Below are 20507 nucleotides of genomic sequence, written 5' to 3'. Positions count from 1 at the left end.
TTCGGTTGAGCCGGTTGTGTGTGATCGGGTAGGGACGGTGCGAAAGGCAGGGACAGGAAGAGAAGCACAGACGCACATAAGCCTGTGTGTCGCAGTGGTTCTTTTTTTGTAGTTTTTATCAGTCACGCTGCCAGCGCATCCCGCGTGCATGCCGTGTTGTTCGTCTACCCAGGTCACTCTACCCAGGTGTTTCCTTGTATGCGGAAAACTTCCTTTTAAAAGCAACTGTTGTGCCTAGACCTCTGCCGTCCTCGTAGGAAAAAGTTTATTAATATCTATTCACGGCCATTACCAAGGGTAGGGTTAGAGGGTTCTCTTTTGAAGATATTGCCACAGTACATTCCTCTGCGTTGGGAGCAGGGAAAACGAAAAGAAAGCGCAACCATACGGTTGACGATGGTGACAGGGAGCAGAGGCTAATCACAAAACGGGCAAGTCTACTCATAGCCTATAGATCGAGTCCGGACGCATATTTTTTCGAAAATCACTTAAGGTCCAGACGGACTTAAGTGATTTTCTATTCTATCTAATATATTCGCGCCAAGGCCGGGTTCGGCAACACTGGGTGCTGTCTGAGCCAGCCTTGCTCCGTCCAGAGGGTCCGCAGTGGCCAGGGGGCGCCTTGAGAGTGGCGCCAGACTTGACTGCGGCTCAACGGGAGCCGCACAACTGGCAACGCTTGCAGCCTCCGAGGTAGGGAGTGCTTCGCTGGCAGCGACTCGTGTTGCCGTTGGTCCCCCTGCGGGCTGGACTTCTGAAGTGGCAGCCGACGGTGCAAACCAGGTCCCGAGGCAAGGCCTAACATGGTCGGCGTGCTGATGCCACGTGGCCCTGTCTGGCATGCGGACGAGCAGCGATGAGGCGCTGGCAGAAGACACCACCTGTCCGGCGGACTAGGGTGGGCCAGGACGAAAGTTCCTGGCGAAAACTGGAACTCCCGACTCCTGCAAAGGCCCGGGACGGCACCTTCGGTCAGCAGCCAGCTTCTGCTTCAGGAAGGCTGTGGATCGGAGGTCCGGGTGCAAGACATCCAAGGGTGTCTTGACCATCCATCCCAGCCGGAGCTCACAGGAGGTATGGCCTGTGACATAGTAGGGCGTGGTACGGTAGTGGAACGGTACTCTAAGCAAACTGCGTCCGGGAATCCCCAGCCTGGCTCTTCTTGAGCTTGTCCTTGATGGTCTGCACCACGCACTCGGCTGCACCCTTTGAAGCAGGATGGAACGGCGGAACCATCATTCGGCGGATTCCGTTCTTTGTCAGCCAGGCCAGGTACTCTGTGCTGGCGAAAGCAGGACCATTGTCGGACGCGATGACGTCCGGCAACTCCTGGTTGGGGAAGACCTGCTGCAGCGCTGAAATGGTCACGCCTGCTGATGGAGTGGTGACAGATAGGACCCCCACTCACTTCGAAAAGACGTCTACCACCACTAGGAAGTAATGGTCCTTCAAGGGCCTCCCAAAATCAACATGCAGGCGGGACCAGGGTCTCTGTGGGAACGGCCAGGAGGCGATTTCCATATGACGTGAGGGCCGCTGATGCTCCTGGCAGACTTGGTAGTTCTGTACTATGTGAACGATGTCCTGGTCCAGGCCACTAAGCGTGGGACCGGACCACCATCTTTGTCTTTTCCACGCCAGAAAGACCCGAGTGCAGCAACTGCAGGACCCTGGACCAGAGACTTTGGGCTATCACCGACCTGGAACCCCACAGTAGGCAGCCCTGCCGCAGGCTATCCTCGGTGGCCTTGTGGCTATAGACCCGCTGAACCAACTCCTCCCCTCGGGACACCGCCTTGACCACCTGGGAGAGGACTAGGTCCCGGTTGGTGGACTGTGACACCGCAGATCTAGAGAGTACCTCCGGGTACGCGTGCTCTCGCATGAACACTTCAGCAGGTTCTCTAACAACGGCAGGCACCTCTGGCAGCGGCAGGCAGCTCAGGGTATCAGCAGATCTCTGGTCCTTTCCCGGACGGTAGACCAGCTGGTAGCTCTAGGCTGCCAGCCTCAAGGCCCAGAGTACCACTCGAGGTGATGCCTGCACGGGCACCGCCTTGTCAGGTCCCAGCAGCCCCAGCAGTGGCTTGTGGTCTGTGACCGCCGCGGGTTTCCGGCCCCACAGATACTGAGGAAAGCGCTCGACCCCGAGCATGAGGGCGAGGTTTTCCTTGTCCAGCTGGCTTTAACGTTGTTCTGCAGCATGAAGCCGACGAGAAACAAATTACACAAAGCGTTCCTGGCGATTCTTGTGCCGGTGCGCAAGGACGGCTCTCATGCCGTGTGGCGACGCATCTACGGTCAGGACGACAGGCTCGGCAGGCTATGTACATCCATTATGCCTTATCTGGTAGTCTAATAATCATGTAGATAGTACATCCTATAAACAGCCATGCTTTTTCTTATAAAAACGGCACATGCGCGAGACGTGACACGTACGTGACTTCAAGACGTTGTCGTTTGGATCAATCATAGACGTTGAAGAGACGTTCGTGTTTCACAGGACATTTGAATGTGTCCTTGGTACCTTTCACGTTATAATACTGTACTTACCATTTCCGGGATACCATATAAGTATTTCTCATTTTTCTTTTCATTTTGTGTTCTTGTTATTTATGCCCTTGAAGAATTGCATAGTAATTTTGTCACGTTGCGCCTTCCTTAATTGTGAATAACATTTTGAAGGAGTCGTTAAGACTCCCCTTATAGTGCTACAGCATTTACTTTCTAGAGAATTCAAATGTTTTTTTTCTTCATTTTTTGTTCAGGTGTTTCTATGAGTGACAGAATAATTTTGTATTTCTTCCCTACTGAATACCCTCTAATGTTTTTAGGGGACCTAAAGAATAAAGGAAGAAAAGATAATATGCAAAGTGGATACCGTCTTAAATTAGCATCAATCGGTGAACTTGCCCACTTCAACTACTGCACTTGCCTTTACTCGAAAACAGCAAGGAGCAAGGCTATGGATTCATCCACCCTGATGCGTGCACTGTAAAATAATTAACACAATGAAAATTTAATACGGGTGTAAATCGATCGTTGACTCACACTCTTATACGCCAAAACAGGATGTCACTGTGTGAGTTATATGCCAATTTGCACCATTATTGACTGTTAAGGGTGTAAATTATGCTGCCCTGACCACTTCTTTTCGTCGCAGTGACAGGCAAAAAGGCCGCATATAAGGAAAGAGTAGAGATTTCTTGGGCGGGGCAGGCGACGCTGACCTGGACAGGCTACATCGAAGCGCATGTAGGCTAGAAGGTGCAAGCCTATCGCCGTCTTAGCTTTCTGGCAAATAGGTTTTCACCGATTCTATTTGGCTAAAACCCAAGTCCAGAAAGCAAGAGGAGGCACTTTTTGTTTTGGTTTAAATTGACAAGGCTGATCACTTGTAATTTCGATTATTTCTTCAAGTAATTCCCGTATCTTCGAGTAATTCAAACACAAACCTAATGTTCAAAAGCTTGGCAAGGGAAAAAGAGAGAGAGAAACGAAGAGGGAAAGGTAGGTAGGTTAAACAAGGACGTGCCTGGTTGGCTGCCCTACACTTGGGGAGGGGAAGAGAACAAAAATTGAAGATCGCCAGTCAGCCTATACAGTCTGTGAATGAGTACATTTATATAGGTGAGTTACTCACAAGAGACCCTGATCACGAGAAGGAAACAAGAATAAAAATGGTTTGTATAAGGCAGGCGTTACCAAATCCTGGATAGGAGCTTATTCTTACCACTGCCTTTGAAAGGAAAAGTGCACAATTATCACATTCTACCAGCGCTAACATACAGGGCACGAACATGGAGGTTAACAAAGAAGCTAGAACAAGTTGGGCGGAACGACAGGGGACAGGAAGAAAGCGGTGTGTCTCAGAGAGCAAGCAGGGATAGCCGATATTCTACTTGACATTAAGAGAAAAAAATGAAGCTGGGCGGGCCATGTAAAGCGTAGGATATTTAGATAACTGGTGGACCATTAGAGTCACAGATTTGTTGTCAAGGGGAGTGGAGTGCGGTCAAGGAAGACAGAAAACAAGGCGGGGTGATGAAATAAGGAAAATTTCAGGGGCAAGTTGGAATCAACTATAGTGCAATACAGAGGTAATTGGCGGTCGCCTTCGTCCTGCAGAGGACGTAAAAATAGGCTGTGTGTGAGAGAGAGACAGCGTCTGTGTGCGCAAGTGCGTGTTTGTCTGTACGTGTTTCATCAATTCTTACTGCTCTTCGACCTGCGGCTGCTTGCGTCCACGTTTTTTTTTTTTTCCCTTCATGGCATCCTCGCCGTCTGGGTCGGCGACACGCACCTGCATGAACGTGCAAAAAATAATCTCCCTGCACTGGATCTCTTTACAAGCTGCCATTTCACTTTGAATTGCGAAATACTTTAGTGCAGGTACGTATTGAAGTGTCAAAACAAGCTTGACTCAACATACAGCTTTCATTTGGCATTTCACGACCCGGAGGCTGATTGTTCATTCGGCACATTCCTGTAGAGTGTACAGCGGCTGAGTACACAGCGTGATACCTTAGTGCAGGTGTTGAGAAGGCTTTGCAAACTACGCCGTTGCCGTGTTGTCACGGCGCCGTTCTTGTCGCCGACAGAATTTGTGTACTGGTGACAGCTGCATATTTGGTGGCAATTGTAAAAATTCGGAAAAAATAAAGGTTGGGGAGGAGCGTTGTTTCACGAGGTGTCCTCTAGCAGATGACGCTGCCCTTGATCTACCCTCGCTTATAGGGTAGTTGTACAAACTTGCTAGGCATTTCTCGGGTTGCGGAGCAATATCTTCCTTCCACTTCCTAGAAACAAAAATATACTGTTTTGGATTCAATGTGTGAAGTCAAAGCGGAAAGATCATTTGTGTTGGTTCCCTTCAAAAATCTATTGTTCAAAGACCTCGCAGTCCACTGTGTCAAATCAATAACTACAACAACTAATTTATTTAAATTTAGTAACTTTTTAATGGGAAATAATTTAAGGCCAGAATATTGAGCATCTGCCCGTAACACGAATAATAAAAAGGATTAGAGCTTTCAGTGACTATTTGCACGTTCTATGCAACAATGCTCGCGGCGGTTTTAGCAAATATGGCCTTAAAACACAGCAATTCGGTTCGGACGTCGTCTTCTTTTTTTTTATTGACATGCCAAAGCTAGAAATATATAATAACACCTTCCGAGCTGTAGCCGTATCGATGAAAATTTGGCGAAGACACAATGACTGACGATGACTGGACGCCAAATAACGCCCATTACTTGCCAAATCTACATCACTTTTGATTAGCTGACGTTTTTCGATATAGCGTCGACGCCTTTTGCGAAATGCTTGGGTATTGCTGAGATTACGCTTTCTCTCTCACTCTTCTTTTTCCTGTCTCTCTTTTACGTCATCATCACCATAGTCATCATCATCTTCTTCTTTTTCTCATTCCTCTACTTCTTTGCATCTCACTGCCGAAGGCTGACCGAACTTAAAGGGACAATAAAGCGAAACAATAAATCAGTTTAGACTAATGAAGCATTGCTTGAGAACCCTCCAAGCAGTCATTTAAAAAAAATAGTTTGATTATTAGATGAGAAAATTAAGGTCCAAGTATCAGTATTTGAATTTCGCGCCGAAACCCCAGCGCCGGTAGGTCAGCGGGACGTCAGGGATTCCAAAGTATGTTTTCGCATTTGGGCCGCGTTGGCTGAATAAAGGTTCCCGAAACTTACCATGTTTAATATTTGGTTCCTTTAGAACACAATGTAGTCAATCTGTACCGACATACATAATTAGTAGGCCCTAGAAAATGCCATCAAAATCCAAGACGTCACAGCCCCCAGGTGCGGGAACTTAAGTAGGCGTCGCCACCAGTATTTCGTTCTTGCGCTTTTTCTGGCTTACCAAACGTCTTATCGCTGTAAGAGTGGTGTTTTTGGTATTGTAGAACGGTAATTTACTTATGCAGAAGAAATCATTTTTCACTGTAGTGTCCCTTTAAGAGGAAGCTTTAGCTTAGGATTAACTACGATTTTTCTACTAAAATACATTTGAAACGCACAAATGCTTTCATGAAGCAACCATTGCACCATTTTGAACGAAATTTGAGGCAACAAATTCAGAGTGATATCTGAATTTCTTTTCTTGCTCCACAATCGGTATAGTTTAATATCAATCCTGGTATATCACCGAGTCAAAGATACTCGGACCGTGGCCACACCCGTCACTGGCTCGAAAAGCGATTCGTGCACTAGTGCAGTACTCGAAGTGCACGGGCTTAACAGACCGTTTATAGTGTCCTTGTGTATGGTGTCCCTCCCACACGTACTCAGTGCTTACTCTCTCCCTTTCTTCCGCTTTCTATTCCCCTTTCCCCCACCCCCAGTGTAGGGTAGCAAACCGGATGCTGTTCTGGTTGACCTCCCTGCCTTTCCTACCCTTGTTTTCTCTCTCTGGTATATACCTGTCTCCCACTTTTTCCAGGCGGACCGGACATGTTCACAATCACGACCTGACAGAATGCTTCGCACGCACTAACCTTTTAAAAAAATTATGGCGTTTTACGTGCCAAAACACGATTTCATCATGAGGCATGCCGTAGTGGAGGACTCTGGAAATTTGGACCTCCTGGGGTTCTTTAAAGTGTAGCTAAATCTAAGTACATGGGTGATTTCGCATTTCATCCCCATCGAAATGCTGCCACCGTGGCCGCGAGCCGATCCCGCGATCTCGTGCTTAGCAGCTCAACACCACAGCCAGTAAGCAACCACGGTGGGTACACTAACCTTTTCAAACACTTCTTTTTTTTTTTCCGCGAACCATCAGTGAATGGAACGCACTGCGTTCAAATGCTTTTCAGAACGTGGCCTTCCTGAGTTTGAAAAACACATGTATCATTTCGTGTAAACTTCATTGTTGATAACGCCATATCCTTTTTTATATTCTGACAGCTTATGAACTAACTTGTGTTTGCTTTTTCTTTCTTACACATAAAAGAGATTTTACTCTCACTTTACACACAAGCGGCGTTAATCCCTCCTGACGTTATTTGCCGTCAAGCGGTGAGAGCTCGACCGAAAGCGATCACGGGTTACAAAACGCAAATCGACCCGACACAACCCAAAGTGACCACGCTCACCCGGAAGGATCTGGCAACGGCCCTTACGGCAGTTCCCAACGATGACGCACCACATCACATCCTCACGATCTCGCCAGCCAAGAAAGGGCGACCGAAAAACAAGCCCTGTGTAACGTGTACAGTTCCTCAACACCCCCCCCCTCCCCCCCTCTAACACAGGAAGGCAGATTTCGAGCGAGTCTTCCAGAACCTGCACGGCTTGCTGAAACCGCGTGATCTTCTCACCATAACTGGAGACTTTAACGCATGGCGCACTACGTGGGGATGCGCAAAAGACAGCACCAAAAGCACCAAACATATAGAAACCATACATAGATACGACTATGCACTGCTCACAACATCTGGCACGTCGACCGGACGCGGCAACAGTGACACGAGAGATACCACACCTCGTCTCACGATAGTAAACAACGCCATGAGAACGAGCTGGAGAGTCCTAAACGGCTCGTTGAGTAGTGACCACTACATTATAGAAATACCCATATATATATATATATATATATATATATATATATATATATATATATATATATATATATATATATATATATATATATATATATATATATATATATATATTGCGATGAGGTTTATTCTCGTTCACGACGTTGTGGAACGCTAGGCAAAACAAGGCACTGCAAGGGCTGTCCGAAGCACGGGGTCGCTCGAGATCACGGCACGGCCCTTCGTCTTCCTCTTCAGACGGCACATACACAGGGGCGCGTCTGCTTCATTACAATGCCCCGGGAGCTACGCGTAGCCATCCTGGCGACTCAGGGCGCGGAGAAGATGAGCGGGTCGTAGTACGGTTTCAGGCGGTTGACATGTACTGTCTCTCGCCCACGACGACGCAGGTCTGGTGACACGGTGAGCGGCTCGACGATGTAGTTGACCGGTGAAGTGGCCTCGATTATACGGTATGGACCGTGATAACGCGCCAGGAGTTTGGAAGAAAGGCCAGGAATGTTGGCTGGTATCCAAAGCCACACAAGTGAACCAGGAACAAAGTTGGGCGGTGGTTGATGAGCACGGTCATGTCTTGTCTTTTGACGTTCTTGAGTCTCACTAGTCAGGGCACGTGCCAGCTGACGGCAATCTTCAGCATATTTGGCGACTTCGGAAAGCGGAGTATACTCTGTAGCGTCAGGTTGGTACGGCAGTATGGTGTCCAAAGGGCATGATGGCTCACGGCCATACACAAGGAAAAAGGGGGAAAAGCCGGTGGTCGCTTGCGTCGCGGTGTTGTACGCGAACGTAACAAAGGGGAGTACGGTGTCCCAGTTGGAGTGGTCGGATGAAATATACATCCGCAACATGTCGCCAAGTGTGCGATTGAAGCGCTCGGTAAGACCGTTGGTTTGGGGATGGTACGCGGTCGATTTGCGATGAATTATCCTGCACTCAGCGAGGAGGGCTTGGATGCCCTCCGACAGGAAGACACGGCCCCTATCACTCAGTAATTCTCGGGGAGCACCGTGGCGAAGGACAAAATTGCGAAGGATGAAAAAACCAACGTCACGGGCGGTCGCTGCTGGCAGTGCTGCAGTCTCAGCGTAGCGAGTAAGGTGATCTACGCCGACAATAATCCACCGATTTCCACGCCCGCTGCATGGAAACGGGCCGTAGAGGTCGATGCCGACGCGGTCGAACGGATGAGACGGGCATGGCAGCGGCTGCAACGGTCCTGTGAAACGCTGTGTAGGTGTTTTGCTTTGTTGGCATGTAGTGCAAGACTGAATGTACTTTTGCACATAGTTGTACATGCCTCTCCAATAATAGCGCTGACGCAACCTTGTGTAAGTTTTGAGGACGCCGGCATGAGCGCTTAGGGGGTCAGCGTGAAAAGACGCGCAGACGTCAGAGCGCATATGACGAGGTATAGCGAGGAGCCATTTGCGTCCGTCGGGCATGTAGTTTCGGCGATATAGAATGTTGTCCCGCACTGAGAAGTGGGTTGCTTGGCGACGCAGTGCTCGTGGTGAAGGGACATCAGACGGAGCAGCAAGGTAGTCGAGTAACATTGCAAGGGATGGGTCCTTGCGCTGCTCTGTGAGCATGTCAGGGATGGTGAACGGCGACAGGGTGGACGAGGAAGCTGACAACGACGCCAAATCAGGCGTCAGTGGGGAGCGAGAGAGCGCATCAGCGTCGGAGTGCTTGCGACCAGAGCGGTACATGACGCGGATGTCGTACTCATGCAAGCGAAGCGCCCAACGTCCCAAGCGTCCAGACGGGTCTTTCAAGGAAGAAAGCCAACAAAGGGCATGGTGGTCAGTAACAACGGCGAAAGAACGGCCGTAAAGGTATGGGCGAAACTTGCTTAATGCCCAGATGATCGCTAGACACTCCTTTTCTGTGACGGAGTAATTTAATTCTGCTTTCTTTAGAGTACGGCTCGCATAAGCGACGACGTATTCATCATAGCCAGCTTTCCGTTGCGCTAAGACCGCGCCAAGGCCAACTCCGCTGGCGTCAGTATGGACTTTCGTGGGAGCATCAGGGTCGTAATGGCGAAGAATCGGTGGTGAGGTCAACAAGTGGCGCAATTGCTGAAATGCTGCATCACATTCAGGTGACCACGCTGCTATGCCGTTACTGGCGGAAAGTAAACTTGTCAAAGGCGCCATGATAGATGCGAAATTGCGTACGAAGCGACGAAAATAAGAACATAAGCCAATAAAACTTCGGAGGGTTTTGATAGACGTGGGCCTTGGGAACTCTGCAACAGCGCGGAGCTTGTCTGGATCCGGGAGGACGCCGTCTTTTGAGATAACGTGACCCAATATGGTTAGCTTGCTTGCAGCAAAGCGGCACTTTTTGAGGTTAAGCTGTAGACCGGCAGAGGCGAGACAGGTCAGAATGTCATGCAGGCGAGCGAGGTGCGTCGGAAAATCGGTTGAGAAGACGACGATGTCGTCGAGGTAACATAAACAGGTCTTCCATTTGTGGCCACGAAGGATGGTGTCGATCATACGCTCAAAAGTAGCAGGCGCGTTGCACAACCCGAAGGGCATGACGTTAAATTCGTAGAGGCCATCGGGTGTAACGAATGCGGTTTTCGGACGGTCAGGCTTGGCCATGGGAACTTGCCAGTACCCGGAGCGCAGATCCAAGGAACTGAAGTATTCTGCGCCTTGTAAGCAGTCGAGAGCGTCATCGATTCGAGGCAGAGGATAAACGTCTTTCCTCGTTATCTTGTTTAGGCGTCTGTAGTCGACACAAAAGCGAATGGAGCCATCTTTTTTCCTCACCAATACGACAGGTGAAGACCAAGGACTTTGAGAGGGACGGATGACTTTACGTTGGAGCATGTCGTCCACGTGCTCCGTGATGATTCGGCGCTCTTCGGCAGAGACACGATACGGGCGCTGTCGCAAGGGGGAGTGGGAACCAGTGTCGATGATGTGAGAAACACCGGTGGCACGGCCCAGTGACGTCTGATGACAGTCGAAAGAAGAGACAAACTTGTGAAGGAGAGCGAGAAGTTGGCGGCGATGAGATGGGGAGAGTGCAGGGTCGATGGCCTTGTCAAAACCCACTGAAGGTGATGAGCCGGAGACCGAAGCGATGGCGTCAAGGTGACGGAGGGAGGCGGCAGGAACATCGAAGTCGTCGACGTAGTCGACCGCTTGAAAGTATCCTACCGTCTCTCCACGCAGTATGCTGATCGGGTACTGGTAGTAGTTGGTGACCAGCATCACAGTTGAGCCAGAGGTTACAGTAAGCACGGCAAACGGAAGAACAATGCCCTTGCGTTGAGCAAACACATCGGACGGCGTGAACACTACGGTGGCGTCGGATGCGGAGTCAGACGACAAGACAACAGCCATCGACGACTCAGGAGGTACGGTTGTGTCGGCATCAACAGTGAGTTTGTCGGCAAAGTGAGGAGAGCGGGTCGGCAGTGATTCACATAGTGGTAAAAGCGACACTTCTGCACGTGAACAGTCAATGACAGCATGATGACGTGACAGGAAATCCCAACCAATGATGAGGTCGTGAGAGCACGATGGTAGCACGAAACATTCGATTATGTACAGAACGTCGTTGATGACGACACGGGCCGTGCATACAGCTGAAGGGTGGATTCGCTGCGCGCTGGCAGTGGCGAGCACCAGGCCAGAGCGAGCTGTAGTCACTTTTCGTAGCTTGCGGCAAAGGCCCTCGTGAATGACGGAAACGGCTGCTCCGGTATCGACTAGTGCCACTGCTGGTACTCCCTCTACAAAAACGGTAATTACATTTTGCGGCGAAGATTGAGGTCTTGAGAAAATCGACGTACTTGCAGTTCTTGCCTCAGGAACTGCAGCAGTCAGTTTCCCTCTTCAGTGGGAACTCGACGACGCAGGGGCGAAATCGAACGCCGACGAGGGGAAGGGGAACGCCGAGTTTCCAACCGGCGATCAGTGTCGAGACGTCGCGGTGATATTGGAGGCGTGGCGGCGTATTGTGGTGCGTAGCGGGGCCTGTCAAAGCTGGTACCCGCAGTTGAGGCGCGGCGGCGACAGAAGCGTGCCACATGGCCAGCAATGCCGCAGGCGAAGCAGATAGGCCGGTTGTCTTGAGTGCGCCACGTCTCGGTGGGACGAAAAAAGTGTGGTGACGGTCGGGCAACTTGAAATGAAGCCGGATTCATGGGCGAAGGAAAGGAAGCGGTCTGCGCAGGTGGCCGTGCAACCACGGCTGCATAACTGAGCGGCAGTGACGTAGGGTGGTTGGCAAAGTTGGTATGGGCCAGCGGCACACTCATAGGGTTGGGTGGGGGGGTTGTAGGAGCTGCAGGAAGCGCTTCAGATATGTGATTTCGGATGGCTGCCTGCAGCGTTGGAGGCAAAGCTGCCGTAGGTGCGTCACTGTGAGGCAGCAGCGAGAGCTGCCTGGCCACCTCTTCACGGATAAAATCTTTGATATGCTGCGAGAGGGTCGAGTTGGTGAATTCGGTAGAAACCGCGATGCTGGAGACGGAATCGGCGTGCTGGATGTTCTGGCGGGCGATGGAACGTTGGCGGCGCAGCTCGTCAAAGCTCTGGCAGAGGTTAATGAGGACGGATACGCTAGTTGGGCCTTTGGCCAGCAACATCTGGAATGCGCTGTCCTCGATGCCCTTGAGGATGTGTTTGATCTTGTCATCCTCTGACATGCTGGGATTGACCCGCTTGCACAAATCGAGAACATCCTCGATGTAGCTGGGGAATGTTTCGCCAGGCTGCTGTGCGCGCTGGCGTAGACGCTGTTCAGCGCGTAGCGTACGCACAGCTGGGCGATCAAACACTTCTGCAAACAGAGTCTTAAAGGCGGACCAGCTTGTAAAGTCTGATTCGTGGTTGAAGAACCAAAGTTTGGCTACGTCGGCGAGGTAGAACGGCACGTTGGTCAGCTTAGACTGGTCATCCCATCGGTTATGGGCACTTACACGTTCGTACGATGAGAGCCAGTCTTCCACGTCGTGTTCGGCGGTCCCACTGAAAATGGGTGGGTCGCGCTGACGAGGGACGCCGGCGCAGATGACAGTGGCAGCCGGTGGGGCGGGCAACGAGGTGGCGGGATCAGGCATAGTGCAAGGCGATCTTGTTGGCAGGGTTCGAGTGCGGAGCTCCAGGACGAGGCGAAGGATCTCAGCAACCTCCACCAAATGCGATGAGGTTTATTCTCGTTCACGACGTTGTGGAACGCTAGGCAAAACAAGGCACTGCAAGGGCTGTCCGAAGCACGGGGTCGCTCGAGATCACGGCACGGCCCTTCGTCTTCCTCTTCAGACGGCACATACACAGGGGCGCGTCTGCTTCATTACAATATATATATATATATATATATATATATATATATATATATATATATATATATATATATATATATATAGTCATATGATAAGAAGCCATCATCCATTTTCATTTCCATTAATTGATCGCTTCTTCATTTCATTTATTAAGCACAGGTAATTTCCCCTATGTAGTCCTAGGTGTCAGTGTTTGTTGGCTTATGATATGACTAATAAAAAATCGGGCCCCTGATAGTAAAAGGGGGCGTCACTGCATACGGAAGGTGTTACCAAATCCTGACTCGGAGCTTACCACTGTCACTGAAGAGTGTACAATAATTGCATTCCACCGGAACTAACATATGGGGCGGAAACTTGGAGGTTAACTTAGAAGCTCCAGAATAAGTTATGTACCGCGCAAAGAGCGATAGAAGGAAAAATGTGAGGCGTACCGTTGAGAGACAGAAAGAGAGCGGAGGTGGATCAGAGAGCGAACGGGCATAGCCGATATTCTAGTTGACATTAAGAGAAAAGAAATGGAGCTGGGGAAGCCATGCAATGGGATTTGTTTCTCTACAACAAACGCCACTATAGTGGGGTCGCCGGCGCGCTCTGCAGAATCCATTGAGCTGCAATTTGCGCTAGTGCTAACGGTTTCGCTAGCGGCGCACTGGATGAGCTTGCCAATGTAAGCTAGCGTTACACTCCCGTAGACAGTCCTGCGGCACTACTCCGGGAACCGCTCAATTCATACGCTACTTGCAGATAAGCGGGTGTGACGGCATGATGACGTCGCACATGATGACGGCGGGACGATGTACTCGTAACTTGCGACCGACGACGTCTTGAAAGTCATCTAGAGCGGAAAGGACGTCAATGTCAACAAAAGCATTTGTGATAAAGCGCCGGCAAATGAACCAAGAATTTGGATGGCCAGGGCGGCGACAGCGGGAGTGGACGATGTGGAGCTTTAGAACGCGTCGCTCCAACATTTCGCTTGAGGCAGTACAGTCGGTGAACCTTGATGCAATGATGTCGGTTGCGCGGTGGCCTATTTCGCACGACAAAGTGCTTACAAAAAGAAATTACGATGAAAAAGTGTACGTGAAATGCGGGAAGCCAGCCACATGGTAGAGGTAGCGGTAGGTCAGTCAATTGAGCTCCTCAATAACACTGCAGTGGGTGAACGCAGTTCGAATAATCAATCCGGGACTTCACAGATGTGTGACGTAATGCTAACGCATTTTTCTCGCATTTACCGCTACATCGCCGCTAAATTCTGAAAAAAACTTATTTTCCCTCCAATTTGTATTAAAGGCTTTGTGTGGTTGAAAGAGCTTAGCCTGCTCTATTGTGAGCGGTATAATGTGCTTTTTTTACAACGGAGTAACCTGTATACCGAAGGATTTTGGCAGCCCTAAGCACTTCTTTGTAAAGGCGTTTGATTGTAATCATGCGGCTTAAAATAAAAAAATTCAGTGGGAAGTTAGCGCTTGTCCGTATTCGCCTTGTCGCCCCTGTTTGCCTTCGCGCTTCAAGGTAACTATAGTATCTCTGAAGTTGCTATTGTAAAAACTTACCTGAGGAGATATTGCAGCTCTGCATGTTCTTGTTTTCTTGCTGGCGGTAGAGAAACCTAACGTACTTTTTGTAAAGCACAAAGTTTAGCCATATATCTCTGCTGGAAAAAGGTGCACGTGAAGTAAGTTGCAGGAAATTTCATTCGATAGAAGGCGTTGCTTGCTTTGAATTATTTGCCGGTTTCATAATTTTATTTTGATAGTAAGAATAGTAAGTAATTATTAACACCTTTATGTAAAACTATGTTTTTAATTATTTAAAGGATGCTTTATTGAGTACATAGCCCAACGTATACTCTAGGCGAAGGCCGCGTGAAGCTGTTAAGATCGCCAAGTAGGGTGTTTTTGAAAAAAGAAGAAAGACATTGTTGGCAACACTGGCTGGTGGGATTTCCCATTGTTTTGTATGTTGTATGCCAGTATTCTAAGATTTGGAAAGTTCCAGTTCTGGTGACGATTAAGTGAAATTCGTCGAAAAAGAAAAGTTGCAAAAAAGGTAAAGCAAATGCAGGGATTATAAGCCAATCGAATGCCCGGTTTGCTGCACAATGCAGGGCAAATAGTGTTAAAAGATGGAACAAAGAAAGGCGAGAAGGCACTTGGGGTGTCGGTTCGTTGTGCGATGCACACCGAAACTAGTCACTCACGGAAGTTTGTCGAGTTCGGGAACTGCAGCAATGCACGCATCGCTTTCTGGGCTTGGGAGGTTTTAGAATGGTGCCTACAATAGACGGCGAACCAGAATACGGTGACATGCGTTTTCATTGTAAGGATATTGCTACGGCACAATATGTGCGATCACGAAAGGCCAGCAGTGTGAAGACGACGACGACGACTAGAAGCTAGCGCGGGCTGTTGCCTCTTGGCCAAGCGCAGCGTATTTTCCTTGTAAATATATTTGTACATAGCTTTTCGTCTGCGTCTTCCTACGTAACATATCTGGTGGAGGTGGACGTTCCCTGTACCTCGTCACTGAGCTTCGCAGTGGACGGTACGTCGAGCCTTCCTTCATGGCTCCCGGCGACGACAACCCGACTCCGCCGGCTCCGACACCTGCTGCCTCTTCGACGACCTACATCACTCTCACCGCTCCCCGTGATCCTGGCGTATTCTCGGGCCAGGATGGGGAAGACGTCGATGACTGGATCCGCCTGTATGAACACGTCAGCCGCAATAACCGGTGGGACCCTACTATTATGCTCGCCAACGTAGTCTTTTACCTCGGTGGCACACCTCGAGTTTGGTATCGCACGCACGAAGATGAGCTCACCAGTTGGGATTCACTTAAGACACAGCTTCGAGACTTGTTCGGCAACCCCAACGGTCAACAACTTGCCGCGCAGAAGGCGCTTTCCGGCCGTGTGCAGACGTCAACAGAGCCCTATGTCACGTACATTCAGGACGTCTTGGCTCTGTGCCGCAAAGTTGACACCCACATGACTGAGTCAGACAAGGTTTCCCACATCCTCAAAGGCATTGCCGATGACGCCTTCAACTTGCTCGTTTGCAACAACGTAGCCACGCTGGATGCTGTTATAAAAGAGTGCCGCCGCCTGGAACTCGCCAAAAGCCGACGTATTGACCAGCAGTTTGCCCGTCTGCCCAACACCCCAGCGACATCTTCCTGTGCCGACGCTCCTCGTCCCAACAACACTGCCGATGTTACCAGGATCGTCCGGCGTGAGATCGAGGCCGCCTATCCAGCTGCCTTCGACTCCAGTCCCACCAACACATCTGCAGTCACGGTCTCACTGATCCAGGCAGTTGTCCGCCAGGAGTTTGAAAACATGGGTCTTCACACCATCTGCTCGGCCCATCGCCCTGATACCCGCCCGGCTTCTTCGATTTCGCCCCGTCCCGCATCTTCTTACCCACCACGTTTCCGCAACCCATCTGAATGGCGCACTGCTGACGACAAGCCTATTTGTTTCCACTGCCATCGAATCGGGCACATTTCTCGGCACTGTCGTAGTCGCTGGAGTTCCCCGATCCGGTCTACTTATACTGCCTACTCTCGCCCCTCAGGTGGCCCTTCTCGTCCCTATGCCGCACGCTCCGATAATGCCGCCACTGATTCTCCTGCAACGAACCGCCCCTATTCTCGTTCGCCTTCGCCCCAACGACGACAATCTCGCTCTCCCCAGCCCCGTCGCTCCTATTCGCCGACTCCCTTCGGACGCCGCTCCCAGCCGGAAAACTAGACGATGCAGCGCCTCGAGGTGACGCTGCATTGCTCCCTACGCCGCCAAATCCTCTATTGACTTTGCCCACTCATCTGAACCTTCTTGACGTGCAAGTCGACGGTGTTTCTGTGTCTGCTCTCATAGACACTGGGGCGCATTTGTCCGTAATGAGCGCTGACCTTCGTAAGCGGCTCAAGAAAATTATCACGCCCGCCACGACGCCTGTTGTCCGTGTCGCCGATGGCGGAACAGCCCCCGTAATTGGTATGTGTACCGCCCGCGTCTCCTTCGCCGATCGCTCAACAATCGTGCTATTCACAGTCATCGCCCACTGTCCTCACGACATCATCCTCGGCTTAGCCTTCCTCTCCGCACATTCTGCTCTCATCGATTGTTCCGCCAGTACTCTCCGCCTTGACCTGCCTGTTCTGAATCCTGCTGAACCACACCCCAGTCGCCTCAGTTCCGCCGACTTCGTTCGCTTGCCACCTTCGGCACTGACCTACGTTGACCTAGTGTCATCCCCACCAGTCCCCGACGGTCACTACATCGCGGCTCCTATGCAAGACGTCCTCCTTACACACGGGATCACAGTACCCCATACAGTTTTATCTATTACGGCGAATTGCGTCTGCCTGCGCAGTGGTCAACTTCGGCTTGACGCCACAAGTGCTGCCACGTGGTATATCTTTGGCCCAGCTTTGTTCATTCGAGGATCACTCAGTAGCATCCATTGCAGTAGACGACACTTCATCCGATACTCCTCTACCATCGCAGTCGACAAATTGTACCATGGCTGACTTACGGAAAATGATTGCCCCCGACTTGCCCTCCGAGCACGCTCGTGAACTCTACCGCGTTCTGTTTTCATACCACGATATTTTTGACTTTAACGATCGTCCTTTAGCCCAAACTTCAGCTGTCAAACATCGCATTAATACCGGCGATGTCCCTCCTATTCATCGCCGCCCGTATCGAGTGTCACCAGCTGAGCGTCAAGTTATTCACGCAGAAGTTCGGAAAATGCTTGCCAAGAACATTATTGAACCGTCATGTAGTCCTTGGGCGTCACCGGTTGTGCTGGTAAAAAAGAAGAATGGCTCATGGCGCTTTTGCGTGGATTTTCGGCACCTTAACAGGGTTACCAAAAAGGACGTGTATCCCCTACCTCGGATTGATGACGCCCTTGACTGCCTCCACGGTGCTCGCTATTTCTCCTCTATTGACCTTCGCTCCGGCTATTGGCAGAGTGCCGTGGACGATCTCGACCGCGAGAAGACTGCCTTTGTAACACCCGACGGTCTTTATCAATTCAAGGTGATGCCGTTCGGCCTATGTAACGCTCCTGCCACTTTTGAACGCATGATGGACTCCCATCTTCACGGTTTCAAATTGTCCACGTGCTTGTGCTACTTGGACGACGTCATCGTATTCTCCCCAACGTTCGCTACGCACCTCGAGCGCCTCTCAGCAGTCCTGGACGTTTTTCGGCGAGCCGGTCTACAACTCAACGCATCGAAGTGCCAATTCGGCCGTCGCCAGATTACCGTCCTTGGACATCTCGTTGACGCGAACGGAGTGCAACCGGACCCAGGCAAGATCCATGTTGTTGCGCACTTCCCTGTTCCGAAGTGCGTCAAGGATGTGCGCAGCTTCATCGGCCTTTGTTCGTACTTCCGCCGTTTCGTGAGGAATTTCGCCGCCATAGCACGACCACTAACCGACCTTTTGAAAAAAGACGCTCCTTTCCAGTGGGGCGATAACGAGGCCTCTGCATTCTCTCATCTAATCGACATTCTCACAACGCCTCCAGTTCTGGCCCATTTCGATCCTTCTGCGCCTACCAAAGTCCGTACTGATGCCAGCGGTCACGGAATTGGAGCAGTACTGGCACAACGCCAGCGTGGCCACGACCTTGTTATCGCTTACGCCAGCAGGCTCCTCTCACCCGCGGAGCGCAATTATTCCATCACTGAGCGTGAGTGTCTGGCCCTAGTTTGGGCGGTTGCGAAATTCCGCCCATACTTATATGGCCGATGCTTTTCCGTTGTCACAGACCATCACGCGCTTTGTTGGTTATGCTCATTGAAAGACCCTTCAGGAAGACTTGGTCGCTGGGCCTTACGCCTCCAGGAATATTCGTTCTCTGTCACCTACAAATCTGGCCGACTACACAAGGACGCTGACTGCCTGTCTCGCTACCCGGTAGACGAGCCTGACGACGCCGACAGTAGTACCGCCGACGGCATTTTCTCTGTGTCTGCCTTCGCTAACATCGCCGATGAGCAGTACCGAGACCTATCGCTGCGAGTACTCATCGAGCGTCTGCGCTCTACACCTACCGACGCATCCGTTCGCCGATATGTCCTCCAGGGCGGCATTCTGTACCGAAGGAGCTTCCTCCATGATGGCCCTGATCTTCTTCTTGTCGTGCCAAAACATCTACGACAGACTGTGCTCTTTGAGATGCATGACGCACCAACTGCAGGACATCTTGGGGTAACCCGCACGTACGACCGCGTCCGCCGCCGCTTCTATTGGCCTGGTCTCGCTCGCTCCGTTCGATGCTATGTTGCTGCCTGTGATCCCTGCCAGCGTCGGAAGACACCTCAGGTGCTACCTTCCGGTCATCTCCAGCCGATCACCGTCCCTGTGGAACCCTTCTTTCGTGTTGGATTAGACCTGCTCGGTCCCTCTCCCACGTCATCCTCTGGGAACAAATGGGTAGCCGTCGCGACCGATTACGCCACCCGATACGCTATCACTCGGGTTCTCCCTACCAGCTGCGCCACTGACGTCGCGGACTTTCTCTTGCGTGACATTATCTTGCTTCATGGCGCCCCGCGACAGCTGCTTACTGACCGTGGTCGAAACTTCCTCTCGAAAGTTATCGCTGACATTGTGCGTTCCTGCTCCGTTCAACACAAACTGACTACTTCATACCATCCTCAAACCAATGGCCTGACAGAGCGGTTAAACCGTACTCTTACCGATATGCTGGCCAAGTACGTTTCCAAGGACCACCACGACTGGGACATTGCCCTTCCTTACGTAACATTTGCGTACAATTCTTCCCGGCATGACACCGCCGGATTTTCTCCCTTTTATCTACTGTACGGTCGCGAACCTACCTTGCCCCTAGACACGGCACTTCCTCCTGCTGCGGTCTCAACAAGCGAGTATGCGCGCGACGCCATCGCCCTCGCCGACCATGCACGCCAGCTTGCCCGTGCTCGACTTACGGCCTCACAGACCACTCAGCAGTGTCAGTACAACGCCCGCCATCGTGACGTACAGTTTTCACCTGGTGCGCTCGTGCTCCTGTGGTCGCCCTCTCGTCACGTCGGACTTTCAGAGAAGCTTCTTTCGCGATACACAGGGCCCTACCGCGTGCTGCGCCAGGTGACGCCTGTGACTTACGAAATTGCTCCTGTGGGCTCAACCTCGTCCTCTCCTGTGGCATCTAGTGATGTCGTACACGTCAGTAGGCTCAAGGCCTACTACACTGCTTCCGAGTCCGATCTTTAGACGCTCCGGGACGGCGCTTTTGCAGCCGGGGGTAGTGCTACGGCACAATATGTGCGATCACGAAAGGCCAGCAGTGTGAAGACGACGACGACGACTAGAAGCTAGCGCGGGCTGTTGCCTCTTGGCCAAGCGCAGCGTATTTTCCTTGTAAATATATTTTTACATAGCTTTTCGTCTGCGTCTTCCTACGTAACAATATTACAGGATTTTGTGTGTTTACGGCCTGCTTTGTTTCATCTAAAACTGCCATGCCAAAATGTCATTTTCGGTCATCGTTACTCAATAAGCAATTTGCAGGTTTGTTCGACTGGTTTATCTTGAAACAAAAATGCACAATC

General features: G+C 50.8%; 1 protein-coding gene across 1 annotated transcript; it reads right to left on the bottom strand.

Moving 5' to 3' along the window:
* Positions 1–1122: 1122 nt before the first annotated feature.
* Positions 1123–2155, bottom strand: LOC139049232 (uncharacterized). The gene is made up of 3 exons (XM_070524602.1): positions 2027–2155; positions 1648–1921; positions 1123–1370 (listed from the first exon to the last, which is right to left on the bottom strand). Exons 1-3 carry the CDS (start codon positions 2153–2155, stop codon positions 1123–1125), a joined length of 651 nt encoding a protein of 216 aa, XP_070380703.1.
* Positions 2156–20507: the final 18352 nt, after the last annotated feature.

Source organism: Dermacentor albipictus, chromosome 8, assembly GCF_038994185.2.
Source record: "Dermacentor albipictus isolate Rhodes 1998 colony chromosome 8, USDA_Dalb.pri_finalv2, whole genome shotgun sequence".
NCBI lineage: Eukaryota > Metazoa > Arthropoda > Arachnida > Ixodida > Ixodidae > Dermacentor > Dermacentor albipictus.
Note: the sequence above shows the minus strand (reverse complement) of the source record. Positions and strands in the feature narration are given on the sequence as shown.